General features: G+C 37.5%; 1 gene segment (V, D, J or C); it reads right to left on the minus strand.

Annotated features, from left to right (window-relative positions):
* LOC131273837 (immunoglobulin kappa variable 3-20-like) overlaps positions 1 to 24,831 on the minus strand; it is an 85,836-nt gene extending 61,005 nt beyond the window's left edge. Inside the window, 1 exon segment of the V gene segment in view lies at positions 24,775 to 24,831. Within this exon segment, the coding sequence occupies positions 24,775 to 24,823 (49 nt within the window).
* Between the last annotated feature and the right edge of the window lie 452 nt (positions 24,832 to 25,283).

Consider the following 25,283-nt stretch of genomic DNA (forward strand, 5'->3'; position numbering starts at 1 on the left):
ACCCTTGGAAATTTTTATCACCACAGTTTAAGAAATACAACTCAAGAAAGCACATAGAATCAAATCCTGTCTCACAAGCACTATTGCCAAAATAGAAAACAGTCCCCAGTGACAACTCTCTTTTCACCACAAGGTAGATAACTTTCTTAATATCAAATTTTTATATTTTTCCATCATGAATTAGTTGATTTTTTAAATATTGCATTAAGACATTATTAATCTTGAGGAGGTAGGATAAGATGATATTAGTAAGTGCACCCACATCATTTTTCCTACTAAAAAACAGCTGAGTGGGGACAAAATCCTGCCTGAGTGAGCTGTTTTGGACATCCACAAAGCTGGAGGCTTCTGGACTAGGATCTGGAGAGAGTGCAGCAGAAAGAGTGATTGCTCAAGGTAAAATGGTGGATTTCCAGAGTTTGTTCCTGAAGCTGGGATGGCTAAGCCCTTCCCTCAGGGCAGATAGCCATGGTGTTCCACAAACCCTGTGTTCCCTGAACACACAATCCTGGAACCCATGCCCCCCAAAGCCTGAGTTCCCTGAACCTGCATTCCCTGAACACAGTGCTCCCTAAGCCCTGAACCCCAGGGTTCCTGGAGACTGCTGGTCTCAGTCTCAGACAAACTCCAAGAGTGGGAGGGTTCTCAGAGCAGTGAAGAGGGGCTGAAGAAGTATAGGTTCAATTGTCTGGACCCCTGTTTTTGAAATTTGAGAAGCATACCAACTGGCTTGAGGAGAAACCTCGGAGAGGTAAGAGGTAAAGTTGTTGAGGCATCCCAATTTACCTAAATGCCCAGGGATAGGGAAAACTGGTCTGGAATAAGGTGGAGTCAGGCAATTAACTAGTCCTGTGCAACACACCTAAGGGAGGGGCAGAGGAGGAAGTAATTGATGGGCTTCCAAAAACACATTTAGGGTTTCCAGCAAAGTATAGGTGCTCTCTCTCTCAAAAAGATTGAGAATCACTATTTTCGGTAGAGAGTTGGTTCTCCAGGATCCCATTTAAACCTCAGGGGTAAGTTCTAACATGGGCTTCCTGCTGTCCAGGGTCAGAGGGAAGTGAGGAAGGGAGAAAGGGCAAAGGACAGATTCCTAATCAATTCAGTTGCAAAGAAGACTCCTTGATTGAGGGCTTCTCTGCTTTTTTTTATTGTTGTTTTCTTGTCTTTCCTTCTACTTTAACCGCATCACCCCCCCTTTTTTTTTCTTTTTTTCTATTAGGTGGTGCTGGCCCTCTTTCTTGATTCTGGTGCTTCCTTATCCTCAATTTTGTCTTTTTGTGTGTTCTGATTTTGTCTACCAATGCAATCTCCTTTCCTTCCCACATCTTTCTATCCTCCAAATTCTGGTGTTTTTCATATATTCCACTTCTCTTTTTTTAGCCCCCAATTTTTCTGGCTCTTTATTCCTAACACTTCTATTCAGTTTTCTATCTTTTATTAACTCTTTACGTTATTGTTCTTTCTTTTCTTTTCCCTCTCTTCTGATCACACTCATCTTTTAATTGATACTATATTCTTCCCATATTCAATTTCCCCTTTCATTGTAAGTACTCCTCTTTCTTATTCCTATAACTCAACAAAGCTTACATGAGTTTAATATTCATTCTCCTAGGTCTTATATGGTTCTTCTGCTAACATTTACTATTAATACTACTATGATACTTTTTCCTTTCTTACCTCTCTTTCTTTCCCTGGACCAAATCCTTTTCCTTCAAGAGAACTTAAACAACAACAAGAAAATAGAAGAAGAAGAGCAAAGTGTCAAAGAGAAAACTTAACACACACAAAAAACAGCATCTACAAAAACTGGAGAATAGACTGAGAAGCTAATCAACTAAAAAAAAAATCATCAAGATTAAAAGATGACCACACCGTAACAAAAAAATTACACACCATACCCATAATCAGGAAGACATGGCCCAACCAATGTGCAAACTAAAAAACAGGAAGAAGAGAAGAACATCAAACAATTAATCAAACCTCACCAAACAAACATGTGCCAGCATAATGAAGTGAAGGAAGAGATTAAGAATATTAAGAAAACACTTGGAGATCATGTAGGAGAAATTGTAAATATTTGCAAAATGATCACAGATATCATGGCCATGAATGGCACAATCCAGGAAATAAAAAATAAACTCTCATCAAATAACAGCAGATTTGAAGAGGCAGAGAAAATAATTAGTGATGTGAAAGACAGTACATTTGAAATCAAACAGATAGTAGAATTGATAAAAAGATTTTTTAAAAATCAACCAGGGATTTCGGGATTTGAATGACAACACAAAATGCACAAACATATGCATTATAGGCATCCCAGAAGGAGAAGAGAAAGGAAAATAGACACAAAGGGTGTTGGAGGAATTAATGGCTGAAAACTTCCCTACCTAATAAGGGAGATGGATGTACATGTCCAGGAAGTGCAATGCACCCCAAACAGTATAAATCCTAAAAGGCAGACCCCAAGACATATAATTGTTAAACTATCCAATGCTCAAGACAAAGAGAAAAATACTGAAGGCAGAAAGGGAAAAAAGAGCCATGACATATAAGGGAAGATCAATGAGATTAAGTCCTGATATTTGATCTGAAACCATGGAGGCAAGAAGGCAGTGGTGTGATATAGTCAAAGTACAAAAAGAAAAAAATTCCAGCCAAGAAAAAACTAACCAGCAAAGATGGTATTAAAACATGATGGAGAGTTCAAAATATTCACAGATAAACAAAAACTAAGAGAGTATGCATTAGGAAACCTGTGCTTCAAGAAATAGTAAAGGGATTTCTAAAGGAGGAAAGAAGAAAGCAGGAGAGGCATTATTTGAGGAAAGTGTAAGAAAAACAAATAGACAAAAATAGAAATGAAAACAATATATGAAATACACAAATCCAATGAAAATATGGCTAATGTAAGTAATTCCCATGTGCAGCTAGCCCATGCGCAGTGCTAATGCATGCATGGAGTGTCTTGTGACGCAGGGGTGTCCTCCGCATAGGGGAGCTCCATGCGCAAAGAGTGCTCCCTGTAGGGAGAGCCGACCAGCATGAAAGAGAGTGCACCAAGCCCAAGAGTTGTGCCCCACACAGAGCTGACACAATTAAGGTGACACAACAAAAAGAAACGCAGATTCCTGGTGCCCCCGATAAGGATAGAAGTGGTCACAGAAGAACACAATGGACACAGAGAACAGACAAAGGGTGAGGAGGGAAGGGAGAGAAATAAATAAATACATCTTAAAAAAAAACTCACCTGTCAAGAAATACAGATTGGCAGAATGGTTAAGGAAATATGACCCATCTATATGTTGTCTACAAGAAACTCACCTTAGACCCAGGGATTCAAGGAAGTTGAAAGTGAATGGCTGGAAAACAATCTTACAAACAAACAATAACCAAAAAAGGGCAGAACTAGCTATACTAATATCGGACAAAATAGGCTTTAAATGCAAAACTATTGAGAGAGACAAAGATGGACACTACATATTAGTAAAAGGGATAATCTTTAAGAAGTGAGAGCAATCATAAACATTTATGCTCCTAACCAGAGCAACTCAAAATATGTGAGGCAAACACTGGAAAAACTAAGTGAAGGAATAGATGCCTCTACAATTATAGTGAGGGAATTTAATACAACATTATCACCATTAAATAGAACATCTCAAGAGAAAGTCATTTAAAAAACAAAGATTTTGAATAATATAAATGAGGATCTGGAACTAATAGACCTACACAGAACATTACACAAAATACAGCAGGATACACTTTCTTTTCAAGGACACATGAATCATTCTGCAAGACATACAACATGCTAGGCCACAGAGAAAGTATCAATGAATTCAGAAAAACTGAAATTATCCAAATAATTTCTCTGGCCACAGTGGAATAAGCTGGATATTTACAAGGGCCAGAAAATCAGATTAGGCACAAAGATATGGAAATTAAGCAACACACTATCAGAAAAACAGTGAGTCAAAGAGGAAATCACAAAAGAAATCAGTAACTACCTTGAAATCAATGAAAATGACAATGCAACATATCAAAACTTACGAGATGCAGCAAAAACTGTACTATACGGAAAGAACTAACACAAATCTTGCTTTAAAACTTCATAACAATAAATACATACATCAAAAAAGAGCAAAGAGCTAAAATTGAAGACCTATGTGCACACTTGGAGAAATTACTAAAAAAAAAAAAACCCAAAACAACAAAATAACAAAGGAAGATTAAAGAAAAATAAAAAAAAGATCAGAGCAGAACTAAATGAAAGAGAAAATAAGAGAGAACTAGAAAAAATATGCAAAAAACCCAGCAAGTTCTTTGAGTAGATCAATTAAATTGACAAACCCTTATTAAGACAAACAGAAAAAAATAGAGAAGATACAAATACACATAAAAAAGAATGTAACCACTGACCCCACAGAAATAAAGAGTATCATAAGGGGACATTTTGAAAACCATATGCCAACAAGAAAGACAATTTAGAGGAAAGGACAAATTACTAGAAACACATAAGCAGCCTACATTGATGAAAGAAGAAATTGATGACCTCAACAAACCAATCACAAGAGGTAGAATCAGTCATTAAAAACCTCCCAAATAAGAAGATCCCTGAGAAAGACAGGTGAATTCTACCAAACATTAGAGAGAACTAACACCAGTCTTGCTTTAAATATTCCGAAAAACTGAAATGGAAAGAATATTGCCTAACTCATTCTATGAAGCCAAAATTACCTTTATACCAAAGTCAAACAAAGACACCACAAGAAAGGAAAATTACAGACTAATCTCTCTAATGAACCTAGATGTTAAACCTCAAGAAAATACTTGCTCAGCATATTCAACAACACATCAAATTATTTATAGACCATGACCAAGTGGGTTTCATTGCTGGTATTAAGGATGGTTCAACATAAGAAAATAAATCATTATAATCAAAATCAATCAATATAATACACCACATGAACAGATCGAAGGAAAAATTCACATGGTCTTATCTATAGACGCAAAAAAAAAGCATTTGACAAAATACAGCACACTTTACTGATAAAAACACTGAAAAAGTAGGAATAGAAGGAAACGTTCTGAACATGATAAAGGTATATATGAAAAACCAACAGCTAACATCATTTACAATGGTGAAATCCTAAAATCTTTCCATGTAATGTCAGGAACAAGACAGGATGCCCACTATCACCTCTCCTATTTAACACAGTTTTAGAAGTACTTGCTCAAGCACCGAGCAAAGAAAAACACAAAAAAGGCAACCAAATTGTAAAGGAAGAAGTTAAAATTTCACTATTTGAAGGCTATATGGTCCTATACATAAAAATCTGAGAAATCTGCAAAAAAGTTTCTAGAGCTTATAAATGAGTTCAGTAAAGATACAGGTTATAAGATCAATGCACAAAAACCAGGCACATGGCTGCACACCAATAATGAACCAATGGAGGCAGAAATAAAGAAAAACATCCCATTTATAAAAGCAACAAAAAGACTCAAATACCTAGGAATTAATTTAACTAAAGTAGTTACTGATAAATAAAGGAATATTCCATTTTCATGGACGGGAAGACTAATCATCATTACGATGTCTATCCTACCTTAACTGATCTACAGATATAATGCAATCCCAATAAAAAATCTACAGAGATTTTTTTTTACCAAATTGGAACAACTAACTATGAAATTTATTTGAAAGAGCAAGAGGCCCCGAATAGCCAAAGATATATTGAAAAAGAAAAATGAAATTGGAGAAATCACATTACATGACTTTAAAACACACTACAAAGTCATAGTGGTCCAAATGTCATGGTATTGGCACAAGGATAGATATACTGTCCAGTGGAAATGAATTGAGAGTTCTACTATAGATACTCACACATATCATGTGATAATCGACAACGCCACCAAGCCCACTCGACTGGGAGAGAACGGCCTCTTCAACAAATGGTGCTTGGAGAACTGAATATGCATATGCAAAACAATGACAGGGGAACACCATCTCACACCTTAAGTGAAAAACAAGTCAATATGGATCAAAGATCTAAATATAAGAGCCAAGAACATAAAGACCTTGGAAGATAATGTAGAAAAGCATCTATAAAGCCTTATAATAGGAAATGGTTTCATTAAATTCACACCCAAAGCACAAGCATTGAAAGAAAAAGTAGATAAATAGGTCCTCATCAAAATTTAAAAATTTGCACCTCAAAGGAGTCTGTCAAGAAAGTGAAAAGATAACATACCCAGGTAGAGAAAATATTTGGTAACAATATATCTGATGGCAGCCTAATATCCAGCATATTTAAAGAAATCCTATATCTCCAGAACAAAAAGACAAACAAACCATTAATAAATGGGCAAGAGATTTGAACAGGTACTTTTCCAAAGAAAATATACAAATGACTAAAAAGCATTTGAAAAGCTACTAAACATCACTAGCTATTAGGGACATGAAAATCAAAACTACTGGTAGCTATTTTAAAAACAGAGGACTAAAGTTTTGGAGAGGATGGGGAGGAATAGGAACACTCATCCACTGCTGGTGAGATGCAGATGGAGCCAGCCATTGTGGAAGGTACTTTGGTGGTTCCTCAAAAAACAAACTGTAGATCTGCCATATGATCCAGCAATTCCACTGCAGGGTATATACCCAGAAGAATTGAAAGCAAGGACATGAACAGATATAGGAACATCAGTGTTCATTGCTACATTATCCACTATTGCCAAAAGTTGGAATCAACCCAAACGCCCATCAACATAAGAACTGATAAACAAAATGTGGTATACATAAACAATTGAATATTACTCAGCTGTAAAAAGGAATACAATACTAACACATGGGATAATGTGCATGAATCTTGAGGACCTTATGTTAAGTGAGGCAAGACAGATATTGAAGGACCAATATTACATAACCTCACTGATATGAATTAAGCAAATAAAGCAGACTTAGAGAACTAGAGTCTGAAAACAGACTTACAGGGAACAGAAAGGGAGAAGGTTGTGACCCATCCCCCATAAGACAAAATCTATGATAAGGTGGAAGTGAGTAGTTGTGCAGTGAAGGGATATGACAGGGGTGTAGGGATAGTATTGGGTTGGGTGATGCAAGTTCGACAGGAGGGTAGGATTGGGAGGGTGGGTTAGACAGTCCATGGAAATGGCATAGGGCTGGGAGAGGGAGCAGATGAACACTGGGGATTGGTGGATATGTGGTTGAAACTACAATGTTAGGAAAGATCTTTGGGCAATATGACAAAGAAGGGTTATTGGTTCAGTGAAATGGATTGGGGTGCATTCAGGAAAGGGTGCACCTGGGGCAGTCTTCTAGAGAATGTGTAAGTGATAACTTTGTCATATTATGTTGAATCAGTGGGTGGAGATCCACATCATGAGTGGGAATTAGTTGGACTCCCATCCTGGGGAGGCCCATTATGTTCTAGAGTGGTGAGTGTTTCTCAAGAGCATGCACAGTTCATAATAGGGGAGGTCAGACCAGTGTATCAAGCCTCCAGACAAAGCAAGTAACTATGAATTTTGTCCTTCAAAGAGTGAAGCCTGATGGTCACCATGGGCCCCGAGGGAATGGAGAGGGAGAACAGGGTAGGTGGAAGAGGGGATATTTAGGGGGCAATGGAACAATTCTGCATGCTCTTGCAATGATGGGTATAGGCCATGTTGAATTTCATAAAAAGCTTATGAAAGTGTATGTTCTAGAGTGTAGACCATAACGTAAACCATTTACCATGATTAGTGGCTATGTTTCAATATTTGTACATCAGTTGTAACAAATGTACCATCCACAGATAAAAAGGTTATTGATATGGAAAGGGGAAAAGGGGGAGGATGTTGGGTATAGAGGAGTCCCCTGTGTTCTCTATGTGACGTTACTCTGATCTAAAACTTCTTTGAACAGAAAATGAAGAAAAGTAAGACACCTGGGGAAGAAATGAAAGAAAATGTCACTGTACATACATGACAACAGAAATTATAATGATGAAATGCAAAACATCAAAAAAATTAAGATTGTTCACTATTTTTTACTATCCCAATTTTTATTTTAGTTTACTTTAGGTTTTCTAAATTATTATGTAGTTTATTTTTGATGTTTAAACCTAACACTACTATTTCACTTTCCTATTAATTATATTAGGTGATATTCCTGGCTTCATTTTTGAAGAAGTTTTGGACCACAGAAGGGTTACAACTGTGACAGGGGAGAATCATTGATGTCAAGTGGCAGTGCTGGGGATACATGGAAGGAAGGTCACCTAGGCATACACATAAGGTATATAAAAGTGTTAAAAAGTTTTTGGGGCATTGTCACAGTGGGTGGAGATTCACACAATAACCAAAAGAATAAGGAATTTCCATCTTGGATCTCTCACCTTAGAACTCATCTTCCTGCCTTCTGTGTCCTGCTGTGGCCCTTTTCCCCAGCCATGGTCAGCAAGCAAGTAAGACCTGGGCATTTATAACCTATAATGTGGGAATGTAATCTGTAAATTGATCTGCTTTATTACTTTTCAGCCCCTTCCTCTCTACCTGGGACCCATGATCTGTTATTCTCCCATTTCTCTTCCATCCATACCTTAATAAAGTACTGGACTAACTCAAAAAAAATAAGACTGAAATAAGAAGAATTCCCATCCTGGGGAGTTCTTCCACATTCTAATATGGAAAGCAACCATCCCCCAAGTGCAGGACGATGACTAGTGAAGGACAGTCCACTGATGGGCCCTTGATATTGATGATTATGCTTATGAAACGTTACTCTTGAATTTGAAACTTAGTCTAGTGCTTTAGGGTGCCTAGGAGTTACCTCCTGAGAGCCTCCATGTTGCTCAAATGTGACCTCTCTCTAAGCCAAACTCATCATATAAATGCATTACATTCCCCCTAGTGTGGGACATGACTCCCGGGAATGAGCCTCCCTGGTATCAAGGGATTACTACCAAGCACCAAAAAGAAATGCAACTGGAAAAAGACCTTGCATAAAAGGGGAAAGTGTAATGACAAATGAATTTATATAAGTAAGAGACATCAAATGAGTTGTGAGGTTATCTCAGAGTAACACTTTTGCACATGTCAGCAATATCTCATAGACTGCCAAAGTAGATACTACCATAAGTGGCACTTGAACTTGTCCTGAATGATATTTCAGTGACAGATACAGGCCATTATGTATCCTGCCATGACCTACAGAATTGAGTGTGAGAGAGTGTAAACTACATTGTAAACTATAATCCATGCTTAACAGCAATGCTCCCAATGTGTTCATCAATTACAATGAACATACAACAGTAATGAAAAAAGTTGCTAATGTAGGGAAGGATGGGAAGTGTATGGATTGAGGTATATGGGAATCCTGTATATATTTTATGTAACATTTTGTGTAATCTAAGTATCTTTTTTAAAAATTTAAAAAAACATATTAAAAAAATAAAAGAAAGCAGACCAATATGTCAATCCCTCAATATTATTGCAGCTAACTATGAATCTTATTCTTCAAAAATTAAAACTTAGTGCTGACCATAGGTTCTGCGGGGAGGGGGAGGGAAGAATAGAATAAATGGAACATAAGACATTTTTAAGGCATTAGAATTGTTCTGCATGATCTTGCAATAATGGATACAGGCGATTTTAAATTTCACCAAAACCTATAGAAATATATGGTCCAAAATGTAAACCATAATATGAACTATTGACAAGAGTTAGTATCAATGCTTCAATATTTGTGCATCAGTCGTAACAAATGTAACATCTGCATGTAAAATATTATTAATAGGGGGAAGTAGAAAGGGGGGCATTGGCTATATGGGAAACCCCTGTATTTTCTATGTGACTTTTCTGTAAAAATCTTTCTTTGAATATATATATATATATATATAAATATATATATATTTAAATGAGACACTGTGGAACTATACAGAAGAAAATGTCACAGTGCGTGCAAGACAACAGATCTTACAGTGATGAAAGACAGTGTCAAAAAAGTTTTATGGCAAGATAACATGTTAGTAAATACACCTTACAATCTCTCTTGCAAGGAGGCGGCAGAGTGGGGTTGGAGTCTTGCCAAAGTGGGTGTTTTGGGAGCTTGCAAGGCAGGAGGTGTGTGGATGTGGATTTGGAGACACAGTGACAGAGGTAGTGCTTGCTAAAGGTAGAATTGTGGGTTGCAAGTATGGAGGTAGGAGGCTGCGGAAAAGTGGGACACTTCCCCCTAGGGCTGGCTGCCCGCAGTGTTCACTGAGAACTCTCCATGGTGTGGAGGCATTCCTGGGCCTTGTTATCACTAGATGTGTGGTCCCAGGACCATGTTCCCTAAGCCCCTGTAGCCCACATTCCACAGACATACATACCCTGAGTCTGCAGTGTCCTGGACTATCCATTCCCCAGTCCAGCACTCCCAGAGGCCCGGGATTGCCCTAGCCCTCTGGTTTTGGACTGACTCCATGAGTGGGTGGGATTCAGTGGGAGGTGGAACAGTGGGGCCAGATGATTACAGGTTCAATTTTCTGGTCACACCCATTTTTAAATTTTTTTTTTTTTTTTTTTTTTTTTGGTGCTTGGAAGAGCATACCGCCTGGTTTGGTGACAGCCTGGGAAGAAAGGAATGGTGAATCTACTGAGAAACCCCAATTCACCTAATTACCCTGAGATAGGAAACTTGGTCTGGGAGAAGGTAGAGTCAAAAAATCAACTAGCCCTCTCATAGCACACCTAAACGAGAGGGACTGTAGGAGGTGCTTTCCAAGATTCCAGTAGCATACTTGGTGTTCCCAGTGAGGTGGGGGTGCTCTCTCTCTGGAAGTTAAGAGTCATTGTTTTCCGTGTGGGACTGATTCAACAAGGACCCACTTGAATCTCCTACTGGAACTCTCAGGCAGCTTTCCTGCTGCCTGGGAGAGAGGGAAATGAGGAAGGGGAAAGCAGAGAATGTCAGATCCCTAAGTGTTTAATTTAACTGGAAAGAGGATTCCTTGCTTGAAACTTTGCCTATTATCTTGTTGGTTTTTGTTCCTGTTTTTCCTTCCTCTTTATCCTTAAATGGCCCATTTTTCTTTCTTTTTCCTTTTTCCTTTTTCTTTTCCTTGCTTTCTTCCCCACTTCCTTCACTCCCTTTTTTCTCTTTCTTTCTTTATCCTCTTTTTTATTCTTTTACACAATGTGCTACAGGGAACACTTCACATTTGGTATATTTCCTCACCCTCCTTTTCCTTTCTTCTGTGTGTATTGATTTTGGACACCAACATTATCCCCTTTTTTATACATCTTTCTATCCTTCATCATTTATTATTTCCCTTACATTGCACCTCTCTTTGTTTGCCCCTCTATATTTCTGACATTTTCTTTCTAAGGCTTTTGTTCTGTTTTCTGTCTTATAGTCACTCTTTATATTATTGCCCTTTCTTTTATCTTTCCTTCTCTCCTGAACACACTGGCCTTTTAATTCACACTATATTCCTCCCCATATCCAATTTACCATCTCATTATACATACTCTACTTTTCTTACTGTTAAAACTCTACATACCTTACATGAGTTTTATATCCATTCTCCTAGATCTCACAATGTTCCTCTGTTAATATGTACTCTCAATATTACTATTATTCATTTCTTTTCTTACTCTTTTTACTTTCTCTGGCCCTAATATTTTCTTTCAAGTGAACTTAGCCAATGACAAGGAAATAGAATAAGAAGAACAAAGTGACAAAGAGAAGATTTAACATGCATACAAAAACAAGTAATTAAACTCCAAACTGGACAAAAAAGCTAAGCCATTGATTAAGCCGATCAAGATAAAATGATGACCAGACAGGAACAAAAAACTACAAACCAAACCAATACTCAGGAAAACATGCCTCAATCCAATAAACAAACTAAAAACCAGGAAGAGGAGCAGAACATCAAACAAGTAATTAAAGATCTCAAAACACATATTAGGGACCAATTTGTTGAACAGAAGGAGGAGATTAAGAATACGAAGAAAACACTTGTTGAGAATACAGAATAAATTGCAATCATGCACAAGAAGATAACTGATATGATGGTGATGAACAGCATAATTCAAAAAATCAAAACCACACTCTCAGCAAATAACAGTAGATTTTAAGAGGTAGAGGAAAGAATTAGTGATGTGGGAGACAGCACATCTGATATCAAACAGATAGTAGAACTGGTCGATAAAAAGATAGAAAAAATCCAGCACGAACATAGGACCCTGAATGACATTGCAAAAAATACAAACATACACATTAAAGGTATCCCAGAGGGAAAAGAGAAGGGAAAGGAGACAGAAGGGCTGTTGGAGTAAATAATGGCTGAAAACTTCCCAAACCTATTGAGGGAGATGGTGGTACATGTCTAGGAAGCACAATGCACCTCAAACAGCATAAATCCAAACAGGCCTACCCCAAGACATATACTTGTCAAGTTATCCAATGCTCAAGACAAAGAGAAAATACTAAAAGCAGCAAGAGAAAAGAGAACCATCACATACAAAGGAGGCTCCATAAGATTAAGTGCTCATTTCTCATCTGAAACCATGGAGGCAAGAAGGCAGTGGTATGACATAGTCAAGGTACTTAAAAAAAAAAATTTCCATACAAGAATACTCTATCCAACAAAGTTAGCATTAAAAAATGAAGGAGAGTTCAAAATATTTACAGATACACAGAAACTAAGAAAGTATGCCAACAAGAATCCTGCCTTTCAAGAAATACTAAAGGGTATTCTGCAGGAAGAAAGAAAAAAAAACAAGAGAGACAGAGTTGAGGAGAGTGTAAAAGCAACTAAAAAGACAAAAACAGAAAAATAAAATAAGAAAAACACAAATCCAGAGAAAATATGGCTAATATTGTTGGAGATTTGTGCCAGAAGGGTATCAGGAATGAAAGAAAGAGAAAAGGAGAGTGAAAGAAAGAGAAGGGAAGAAAGAAAAAGAAAGAAAGAAAGAAAGAAAGAATGAGAGAGCTGGGATCAGGGTGTCTGCCAATGGAGACCCATCAGATTACATTATTGTTTACAAGGGGTCTCAATATACCCCAGTCTATGTGACAACAAGCAACAACATGCAGTTAACTCTCAGCATTACTCATAGTCTAAGGAATTTAAAAAAATCTCATATCAAGGTATAAACTCTAAGTGTTCTATTTTCTACAAAAGGTATGTGCTCATCTTTTCTTTCAGCCTTTAACAGGTTCATCCCCTTTGCTGGGAACTCTTTATTACAGCATTCCTTAAGTTGTAAGCATAGCCATGGAGACAGGACTTCTCTCCTTGTGAGGCCACTGTGCCTCAGTTTCCAACAAATATAAATAATTCCTTGAAAATAATAGCACTGAATGTCAATGGATTAAACTCACCTGTCAAGAGACTCAGACCAGAAGTTTGGATAAGGAAATATGACCCATCTATATGCTGTCCACAAGAAACATATCTTTGACCCAGGGATTCAAGGAGATTGAAAGTGAATGGCTGGAAAAAAATCTTACAAGCAAACAATAAACAAAAAAGGGCAGGAGTAGCTATATTAATATCAGACAAAATACACTTTAAATACAAAATGATTGGGAAAGACAAAGATGGACCCTAAATATTAGTGAAAGTGATAATCCTTCAAGAAGAAAGAACAATCATAAACATTTATGCTACTAACAAGGGTGGCTCTAAATAGGTGAGGAAAACACTAGAAAAACTAAGTGAAGGAACAGAGGCCTCTACAGTTATAGTGAGCAACTTTAATACACCACCATTATCTTTGGATAGAACATCTCAAAAGAGAATCAATAAAGAAACAAAGACTGAACAATATATTTGAGGAGCTGGACCTAATAGACATATACAGAACAGTACACCCAAATACAGCAGATTATACATTCTTCTCAAGTGCACATGGATCATTCTCCAAGAAAGACCACATGTTAGGCCACAGAAAAAGTCTCAATGAATTCAGAAAGACTGAAATCATACCAAATAATTTCTCTTACCAGAATGTAATGAAGCTGGAAACCTACAAGGAGCAGAGACCCAGATTTGGCACCAAGATTTGGAAGTTAAACAACACACTCTTAGAAAAACACTGGGGCAAGGAGGAAATCTCAAAAGAAATTAATAACTGTCTCAAAACTAATGAAAATGATAACACAACATATCCAAACTTATGAGATACAGCAAAAGTAGTACTGAGAGTGAAATTTATAGCCATAAATTCATACATCAAAAAAGAAGAAAGAACTAAAATTGAAGAATGAACTGCACACTTGGAGGAATTAGTAAAAATACAAAAAACTAACCCCAAAGGAAGAAGAAAGAAAGAAATAACAAAGATCAGAGCACAACTAAATGAAATAGAATAGAAAACACTTGAAAAAATAAAACAAAACCAAGAGCTGGTTCTTTGAGAAGATCAATAAAATTGGCAAACCCTTAGCTAGACTAACAAAGAAAAAGAGAGAGAAGATGTAAATACACAAAATAAGAAATGAGAAAGGAGATATTACCACAGATCCCATAGAAATAAAGACAACAATAAGAGGATACTAGGAAAATTTATATGCCAACAAGAAGGACAAATTCTTAGAAACAATAAGCAGCCTACATTGACAAAAGAAGAAATTAACAATCTCAACAAACCAGTCCCAAGTAAAGAGATAGAATCAGTCATTAAAGACCTCCCAACTAAGAAGAGCCTTGGGCCAGATGGCTTCACGGGTGAATTCTACCAAACTTTCTAGAAAGAACTAACACAAGTCTTGCTTAAACTCTTCCAAAAAAATCAAAACAGAAGGAACATTGTCTAACTCACTCTATGATGCCAAGATTATTCTAGTACCTAAGCCAAACAAAGATACCACAAGAAAGGAAAATTACAGACCGATCTCTCTAATGAACCTAGAAGTGAAAATCCTCAAAAAAAAACTTGCTAATTGTATTCAACAACACATTAAACAAATTATACACCATGACAAAGTGAGATTCATTCCTGGTATGCAACGATGGTTCAACATAGAAAATAAATTAATGTAATATACCACATAAACTGATTGAAGGGAAAAAAATCACATGATCATATCTATAGATGCAAAAAAAGCATTTAACAAAAATATAGCAAAATTTCTTGGTAAGTGCATTGCAAAAAATCAGAATAGGAGGAAACTTTCTGAACATGATAAAGAGTGTATTTGAAAAAATCACAGCTAACATCATTTACAAAGGTGAAATCCTAAAATCTTTCTCTCTAAGATCAGGAACAAGACAAGGTTGCCCACTATCACCACTCCTATTTAACATATTCTTAGAAGTACTTGCAAAAAAGCTCTATAACTTATGAATGAGTTGAGTAAGGTAGAAGGTTACACTATCAATGCATAAAAATCAGTAGCACTTCTGTACACCAATAATGAGCAATCTGAGGAGGAAATGAGGAATCAAATACCATTCACAATAGTAAATAAAAAAATCAAATACCTATGAATAAATTTAACTAAAGAGGCAAATGACTTATAAACAGAAAACTATACAACATTGTTCAAGGATATCAAAGAAGACCTAAATAAATGGAAGAATATTCCCCATTCCTGGATAGGAAGACTAAATATTATTAAGCTGTCCATCCTACCAAAACTGATCTACAGATTCAATGCAATCCCAATAAAAATCAACACAGCATTCTTTAATGAACTAGAGAAACTAACTACGAAATTTATTTAGAAAGGAAAGAGGCCCTGAATAGACAAAGTCATATTGAAAAAGAAATTGGAGGAACCACACTACCTGACTTCAAAACATACTACAAAGCTACAGTAGTGAAAACAGCATGACTTGGGCACTGACCAACAGAACCAAATTGAGAATACAGATATGATATTTTACAAGGCCACCAAACCCTCTCAACTGGGAGAGAATGACCTCTTCAACAAATGGTGCCTGGAGAACTGGATATCTATATATGAAAGAAGGAAAGAGGATTACCAACTCACACCTTATACAAAAATCAACTCAAGATGGATCTAAGGCCTAAATATAAGAGCCAATACCATAAAGACCTTGGAAAGCAATGTAGTGAAGCATCTGCAGAAATTTGTATTAGGAAACAGCTTCATGAACTTCACACCCAAACCACAAGCAGCAAAAGAAAAATAGATAAATGTACTTCCTCAAAATTAAAGCCTTTGCACCTCAAAGGAGTTTGTCAAAAAAGTGAAAAGAGAGCTTACACAATGGGAGAAAATTATTCGGTAATCATATATCTGATAGGAGAATTATATCTTGCATATATAAAGATCTCCAATATCTTGAAAAGAAAAAGAAAAACAGCCCATTTTAGAATTTGGAAAAAAATAGAAAAAAAATGGGAAAAAGATATGAACAGGCACTTCTCCAAAAAAGATATACAAATGGCTAAAAAAACAGATAAAAAAATGCTTAAAATCACTAGCTCCTAGGCAATTGCAAATGAAAACAACAAGATACCATCTTACTCCCATAAGACTGGCAGCTATCAAAAAATCAGATGACTACAATTGTTGGAGAGAATGTGGAGGAATGGGAACACTCATCCCCTGCGGGTGGGAATGCAGAAGGATCCAGCCATTCTGGAGGACAGTTTGGCAGTTTCTCAAAAATATAGCTATAGATTTGCCATATTACCCACCAATTCCACTCATCAGCATATACCCAGTAGAACTGAAAACAAGGACACAACCTGTTATGTGCACAACAATGTTCATAGCAACACTGTTCACTATTGTCAAAAGTTGTAATCAACCCAAATGTCCATCAACAGATGAATGGATAAATAAAATGCGGTATATACATACAATGGAATACTACTAAGCTATAAGAAAAAATACAGCACAAACATATGTGATAACATGTATGAACCTTAAGAACCTTATGTTGAGTGAAGCAACCCAGACACTGAAGGACAAATACTACATGATCTCTCTGATATGAAATAACTAAACCAAGCTGTCTCAGAGAGCTAGAGACAGGATAACAAACTTAAAATAAATTGGGATTAGGGGAAGATTGTAAGCTGAATCCTACATGGGTGAAATCTATAATAAGCTGGAGGTAAGTATTTGTACAGGGAAAGGATAAAATGGGGGCATATTGAAAACTATGGGTGGGGCTTTGTGGGCTTCAGGGGGCCTAGGGATGGGAGAATGGGTCAGATGGCCCAAGAAATTGGGGGTGGTGGTGGAGGGAACATTTGAACATAGGAAATTTTCATATGTGGTTGAAATTACAATGTAGAGAAAACTCTTAGAAAATATATCACAGAAGATTATCTGTTTAAGATGCTTAAGGGGAGGCATGTGACATGCGGCAAGCATCTCAGGAGTATGTGAGTGCTGATTTTGTCAAAAAGGGTTATATCATTGGGTGTAGACCCATACAATGAAAGTGAAGGTACACCCACATCCTGGGGAGGACTAATGCTCTCAAACAAAGGGAATTGTACCTCTTGAGAGAATTGGAGGCTCCCAATGGGTTAGGGCAGTCAAGTATGTCAAGCTCTTAACATTGTTGCAAGTATCACTGAATATTGCCCTTCAAGTAATGAGGATTGATTGTCATGGTGGGCCCTGTGGAAAGGGGAAAGTGGTGTTGAATACATGGAATCAGGATAACTGTGGGCCAATGGAAGTTTTCCACAAGATCATGCAATGATGAATGTAGGACATGTTAAATTATACCAAAATGTGTAAAAGTCTATAGGCTAAAATGTAAACCATAATGTAAAACATAAGATAACTAAAAATTTAGAAAATTGTATAGTCTAAAATATAAACCATAATGTAAACCCAAATGGGACCATGTGTGAAATCTATTGTTTAAATATCAGCTGCAGCAAATATAATATAAACATGTAAAAAGATCATTGTTGGGGAAGGGAGAAAGGGATTGATGTTGGATATGTGGGAGTACCATATTTTGTATATGTGAATTACTGTGATGTAAAAATTTGTGAAGACAAATTGAATACTCAGAAAAAAAAAAAGAAAGATTGTAGACCCTGAGGAAGAAATGGAAGAAATTGCCTTGCCACTCTACATACAGGGCAACACTTACAGCAGTGATGAAAGGCAAAATGCCAGAAACAAAGCTTTCAATTTTTTAAATTTTTTGATGTCCCAACTTATTTTTCTTTATTTTTCTAAATTACTATGAATTCCATATCTAACCTTTAAGCCCATCACTATATTCCATTTTACTGTTAATGGAACCTGGCAATATATTGGGCTGCTTTTCTAATGAAGTTTTGGGCCACAGAGAGTTTCAAATATGGTGGAGGAAGAGCACTCGTGTGGGGTGCTGTTGGTGGGGGACACATGGTTGGGAGGGAGTTCTCCAGGACATGTATACAGGGTACATAGAAATGTTTGGCTATTTTCATAGTGGTTACAGTTGGAAATGAAAGCTGAGAGAGTGCTGAGTTCCTGGCCAGGGGAGCTCTGTCACATTCACCAATGCAACAGCAACAATCCCCCAAGTACAATGTCCAAGACCAACAAAGATGGATGGTCCAACAATGAACCTTGATACTGATGACTCCAATTATGAGCCTGTGTGACTGAAATATGAACTATGCCTAGAGCTGCATGGTGCTTAACAGTTACCCCTGAGAGCCTCCATTTTGCTCAAATATGGTCACTCTCTAAGCCAATGCATCTGAGCATGTAGATGCATTGCCTTCCCGCCAGCATGAAACGTGACTCCTGGGGATGAGCCTCCCTGGCACTGAGGGATTACTACCAAACACCAACTGATGATGTAACTAGAAAAAGAACTTGATTAAAGGGGTCAACTCAGACTTGCAGAATATCTCAGCCTAGATGTAATATCAAGTGTTAAAAACTGCTTTTTTACTTTGGGGAAAAGGGGGAAATGGAAAGGACAAGTGAGTTTATATGGCTATGAGTCTCCAAAAAGAGCTGGGAGGTTATCAGAGGGGTCACCCTTATGCACACCTCTGCAGAGTCCCAGAAACAGATAAAGTAGATAAAACCTCAGGTATTGGTTCTTCTGAGGGCTCCTGAGACCTTCAGGTCCTATGGTCATGGCAGATGGAGTTCAGTGATATATTAGTTGGCCCTACTTTGGAGTTTGTGTTTCTGTGTGATGGAGCTGGACTCAGAAGTGATCTTTCTTCACAAACCAGAAGATTTTTGAGAACATTATATTATCAAAAATACTACCAACTGAGCTGGTGGGACAATAAGAGGACAAGATAAGAAGGCTGTGGAATTACAAAATTCTATAAACTGATAAAACTATGAACTTTCAAAACCCCTTTGAAGAAAAACAAATTGTGATACCTTACTTTGCCAGGTGGCTATCTTGGGTAGTACAGAATGGGATGGCTTGAACGCTGCGAATTTATAGGCTCACAGTTTTGGGTTAGGAGAAGCCACTACTGAGAAAGCAGCAAGGCAATACTTTCTCCCCAAACTCTATAACATTCCAGTGCTGGCTACCAGAGACAATTGAGGTTCCTTGGCTACTATCCCCGCCTTACTTTCATAGCAATGTCCTCTCCTTTCTCTTCTGGTTTCTGTTGACTTCTATATTCTGGCTCCTCCCTGTGGCGTCTATGTCTTTGAATGAATGTGTCATGCTTACAACAGAATCCAATGATCTGAATAAAGGCTCCTTTCTATTAGATGGGCCACACCTTACCACAAATAACATATTCAAGGTCCTAGCTACAATGTGCCTACACAGACAGGAATACTGACGATGATTAAGAATGTGTATATAATTCTATCTACACCAGATAAACCAGAGGCCGCCTTTGCAGGGAGAGTTATAACAAACATGGGCTCAGAGGCCAGAGACCTGGGTACAGAAACCAAAGCCCAAGGTCCAGAGAGCAGAGACGTGTCACCAAAGACAATACGTAGGCCACAGAGATGACTCCAGGCAATGAATCTAACAGAAATTCAAGATTTCAAAGTTGCTTAGAAGCTGTGCTTCCTTTCTTCCTTTCATCCTCTCCCTTTTGGAATTAGGATGTCTGCAACATTTATACTATGACTGCCCCACCAGAGTATTTTGGAATCAGTAAAATTCTTTTCTTGTTACTGGTCTACAGAGAGAAATGAATTTATCCCAGAATGGATCCTACTGAGAATGTAAGAAATACCTAATTTACCTAATTTAGATGATTTAGATGGTGACTTGTGACTGTTCGGGAGATGATATTTAGATGAGTTTTGGGAAGTGAGTTGAGGCTATAATTTGTTTAGACATTTGGGCATGTGGGATGAGGACAAGGTATTTTGCATGTGGGATAAATGGGCATCATTGGGGTTGAAAGAAACACACTATACACTGAATACCCACCTGAAAATACCTTGTCTTAAATCCTGGTGCCCATGCATGCTACCTCATATGAAATATTTCTCATACTTCATTTAATCTGAGATGGAGAGATTATCCTGGGATTTCAGGTTAGGCAAAAATGTAATCACATGCATTCCTACAAAAGGGATGCAGGATAATTTGACAGACAACTATAAAAGTGCAAGAGAGAAAAGACCATAGAGTAATTTGAAGATGCTGGATTTGAAAGCTGTAGTAATGAAGTCCCAAAACAAAAAATTCTGGCAGCCTCCACGTGCTGGTAGAGGCATGGAATATATGCTCCTGAAGAGCTTCCAGAAGTGTGGCCTTTAAAATCTTTAATTCCAGCCTTGAGATACTGATTTCAATTTACCGGCTCCCAAAACTGTGAGTGATTTGAATTTTATTATTGTGAGTTACCAAGTTTCTTTTCAATTTGTTGAAGTGGCCACAGAAAGCTAATTTAATCTTTAATAATTGATAAATAATTGTGAGATTTTTAAAGGAGATATGAAAAGATTATTAACCATTGGAAAAAAGGATTTTCTTTGTATCAGTTTTGGCTAATAGCCTGTTATGTGTGTTGAGTGTGTTGACTCATTTTGACTCACGATATCCTCACAAAACAGGGACAAATATAATAAACACTTTATATCTGAGACACCCTTGACACTGAGAGGTTAAGTAATTTAATTGAGCACACATGGGCAGAAATTGTCAAAGATGTACAAAAAAATAACTAAATTGACACTTGAAGGGAAAGGGTCATAGAGAAATTTGCACGTCCTTATAATTAGGATTAGAATAAAGGGGAATGTCCATTAATAGGAAAAGAATGACAGAGAGAGATAATTTTCTTTATTTTCTTTATTTTCAAATGAGAAGGAATAAAGGATAAAGACATTGAGCTAGGCCTGTAAAATACAATCAGGAGATGCTGAGCAGAAGGACCTGCCCTGACAGAGGATCCAGTAGGTAAGGAGGGAGAGTATAGACAAGACCTTCAGAGGAGATTCTGAACCTGTGCTTGTCAGGATTATAACTTTATATCATATTTGGAGGACAATAGCAGGGACCAGACGAAGGGAAGGAGAAGGGGAAGGAGTCAAAATAGGAAAGTTTAAATAAAGGAGGCACAGGGAAGAGGTAGTTGTCCATCAGGGAATAAAACACTCTGAAATGGGCTTTCATTTCATCTTTTGGAGCATGAAATAGGCATCAGAAAAATCTAGAATTAGTCTGCCAGGTGGTAAAAGACATGTGATGCAGTCAACACAAAGTCAGGCTGATGGCCAGTTAAGGGACATGTGAAGGAGATCAAAGACGATTGAGCCTAGAACACAGAGACCTCAGGGGACCTGCCAGATAACTATACACCAAGAGTAGGCCCAGATGAGTCAGCCAGGCCCCCTATGAACAGACTGCACAGCTCACCAAAAACTCACCAGCTAATGCTTTATGATACTGGTTTTGGGCATGCTATCTTACATGACATTGGCTAACTGATATATTTTCATTTTTTAAATTGCTATTCATTCTAAGCCACAGTCTCCTCCCCAGATCTGATTTATTTTTTAACCTAGCACTAAAAAATGGCATAGTGTATATTTTTCATATGTGTTTTTTTCTCATCAACTACAATAATAGGAGGGATCTTTCCAACCAAGAGAGGAACAACTTAATAAATGTTTCTTGATTGAATGCATGATGTGGATTCAATGAATAAAACACCTCTTATTAGTAAGAGTAAGAGCAGTATGTATGTCAGAGAGTTTGGTGTATTCACCTCTGGTTTTATGAGACATTTGGTGAAACTAAATTTCATCCACCAACTTAGGATGAAATTTCAGAAATAATACTAGAATATCCAGAGTATTTCCACTAGCACACCAAGAATAATGTGTTAATTACAGTTTATCCAGTGATGGAGATGTGGCTCAACTGACAGAGTACCTGCCTACCACTTAGGAGGTACAGGAATCAAACCCAGGGCCTCCAGGCCCATGGGGTGAGCTGGACCATGTGCAGTGCTGATCGGCACAAGGAGTGTCAAGACACGCAGGGTTGTCCACCATGTAGGGGAGCCCAGTGCACAAGGAGTGCATCCTGAAAAGAGAGCCACCCATGCAAAAACAGCACAGCCTGCCCAGGAGTGGCAATGCACACACAGAGAGCTGATGCAGCAAGATGATGCAACAAAAAGAGACAGATTCCTGCTGCCCCTGATAAGAATACAAGCAGACACAGAAGAATATACAGCAAATGGATGGAGAGAGTAGACAAGGGAGGGGGGTGAGAGAAGCGAAATAAATTTTAAAAATAAATTAATAAATAAATGAATAAATAAAAGTTTATCCAAAGTGTTCAGGTTACAGCAGACTTAAGAACCATGAATTTCTTCAGTGCCAAAGGATGGTAAGAGAAAAAGTTGACAATTGGTGAAAGAGTTCAGGAGGAAAGCTGTCACACATTTCTAGAAGGTTAAAGTTGAAGAATTAGAGAGTTGCCATGAAAGAATGAGAATAGCTGAAAGAGATGGAGAAAAGAAAAAGGGCTTTACAAAAGGAGGAAGATTTTCAGTTATTCTATAAATATTTGGATATAGACTATTGTAGTTAGCCAGGCTGAAATGGGCTGGCTTCCACAAGAGGTATTTATTAACTTACAAGTTTACAATTTTGAGGCTGAGAGAAATGTCTAAATCAAGGCATCATCAGGCAATGCTTTCTTCCCAAAGACCAGCTGCCAGTGATGCTAGAATCCTCTGCCACATGGCAAGACACATGGTGGCATCTGCTTGTTACTTCTGTAACTTCCAAGTTTCATTGCTTCAGATTCTTGCTGCCATGACTTTCTCCTTCTTTGTCTGAATCTTATTATCTAATAAAAGACTCAAGTAAAGGGACTGAGACCCACAGTGGTCCAGGCATGAACTTAAGTAACCTACTCAAAGATTTCCACCTACAATAGGATACAACCACAGAATAGATTACCCTTAAAATCCTCCTTTACTGAGGTCCACCCTGCTTCACACCATCATATACACATATATTCTATTTGCATTATTTTTCTTTTCTAAACAGATGGAACATACAACATTAAGCAATGTTGTAAAGACTAAAATTATATATGTGTCATTTCAAATATATTGGAACAAGATGAAGTAAACACAGACCATATAGCAATATGGAAAACATTCAATTTTTGGCAAGTTTTACGGTTCAACCATTTTTAAAGGGAGCTATAGAAATAGCATGACAATCACAGAATATGAAGCTAACTGGAAAATTTTATACCCAAACTGCAATCAACATATGTCATTGGCTGAGCATCATCCCTTATAACCTAAGCATTCTTCAATGAGTATAGTATATTAAGGCATTCACAATTACTATTTGATGGCAATAGGAAATGAAAATAGTTATCTAAATTTAAAAAAGAAGGTACAGTAGCAAATCAAGTCATCTTTTGTGACACTGAAATGAAAGGCTTGAATGGCAATGTGTCCAGGGAAGAAAGAGTAAGGGAGGAAAATGACCTTCCACAGGGGAAGTTTTGCTTATGAAGGATTAAGGATTTAATCTTGGTAAGGACCAGAGTTGGAGAAAGATGGCGGAGAAGGAAGAAGATGGAAGGGATAAGGAAATATGATGATAAATTTTTAAACATTAAGGAGGTACAATGAAGAGAGAATCAATACATCAGGTTATAAACTTTAAAAGACACCAGCCTAGAGTGTCAATATACCCTGTCACTTGAACCGGCTAAGAGAAAAAAAATTTCAATGGTAAAGTCCCCTAATGAATGTGGTTTCTCAGTCTGATGGAGGAAGCAAACACATCCAATTTGAAGAGGAAGCAGCTGGTGCTGCAAGACTCACTGCCCTACAGCCCTGGGGAGGAGGTTTGTGTTCGAGGCTGGAGCACTGTGGGAGGATAGCTGTTACTTTGCTGACAGTAATAATCTCCCAGATCTTCAGGCTGGAATCTGCTGATGGTGAGAGTGAAATCTGTCCCAGACCCACTGCCACTGAATCGATCAGGGACCCCAGATGGCCGGGTGGATGCACCATAGATGAGCAGTTTAGGAGCCTGTCCTGGTTTCTGGTGGTACCAATGTAAGTAGCTGCTAACACTCTGGCTGGCCTTGCACTTGAGGGTGACGGTCTCTCCTGCAGATGCAGCCACAGAGCCTGGAGACTGGGTCATCACAATGTCCCCACTGGCACCTGAAACCAGAAAAGAGCATTGATCATGCATTAAGTCACAAATGTATAAAATATGTATCTAAAGTTTGATTTTCTTATTTATCATATATATTCAGATCTGCTTTAGATTAAATGGTTTGCTCACTCTGCATGTTAAAACCATTCTCAAATTTTATAAAGATAATACTCATCTAAACTGCTTACCTGAGGCCCAGAACACCAGCAGGATGAGCAGTTGGGAATGTGACATCATCTTGCTCACTCATCTGATGCACTCAGACCTCATCTCTACGAAAACTGCATTAATAGAGCACTGAGCAGACAACCAAGTCCCAGAGGAGTCTATGCAAATCGATAGAGAATATAAAGTCAAACATACCTGTGCAGTGAGTTGTAAAGATAAATAATGGAAGGAGATTAAAAATATCACGACCACATGAAATGTAACTACACTCTGGCAAAAGATGAGAAATCAACTTAACAACCAAAATTTTCAACAATATTTAGCACAATTAGGAAAATGAAATATTTTATCAACAATTATACTCTTTCAAATCAACTGCACTCACCTTGAAAACAAAAGAAATTTGCCATAAAATACATGCATCTGTAAAGTTTAATATCATAACTTAATTAAATGTTATAAATATGGTCCCAAAACCTAGGTGGAATATGTTCATATCATTGGATAGATTAAGATGTAGAGCAGGTGT

The sequence above is a fragment of the Dasypus novemcinctus genome, chromosome 17 (genome assembly GCF_030445035.2).
Source record: "Dasypus novemcinctus isolate mDasNov1 chromosome 17, mDasNov1.1.hap2, whole genome shotgun sequence".
NCBI classification, from domain to species: Eukaryota; Metazoa; Chordata; class Mammalia; order Cingulata; family Dasypodidae; genus Dasypus; species Dasypus novemcinctus.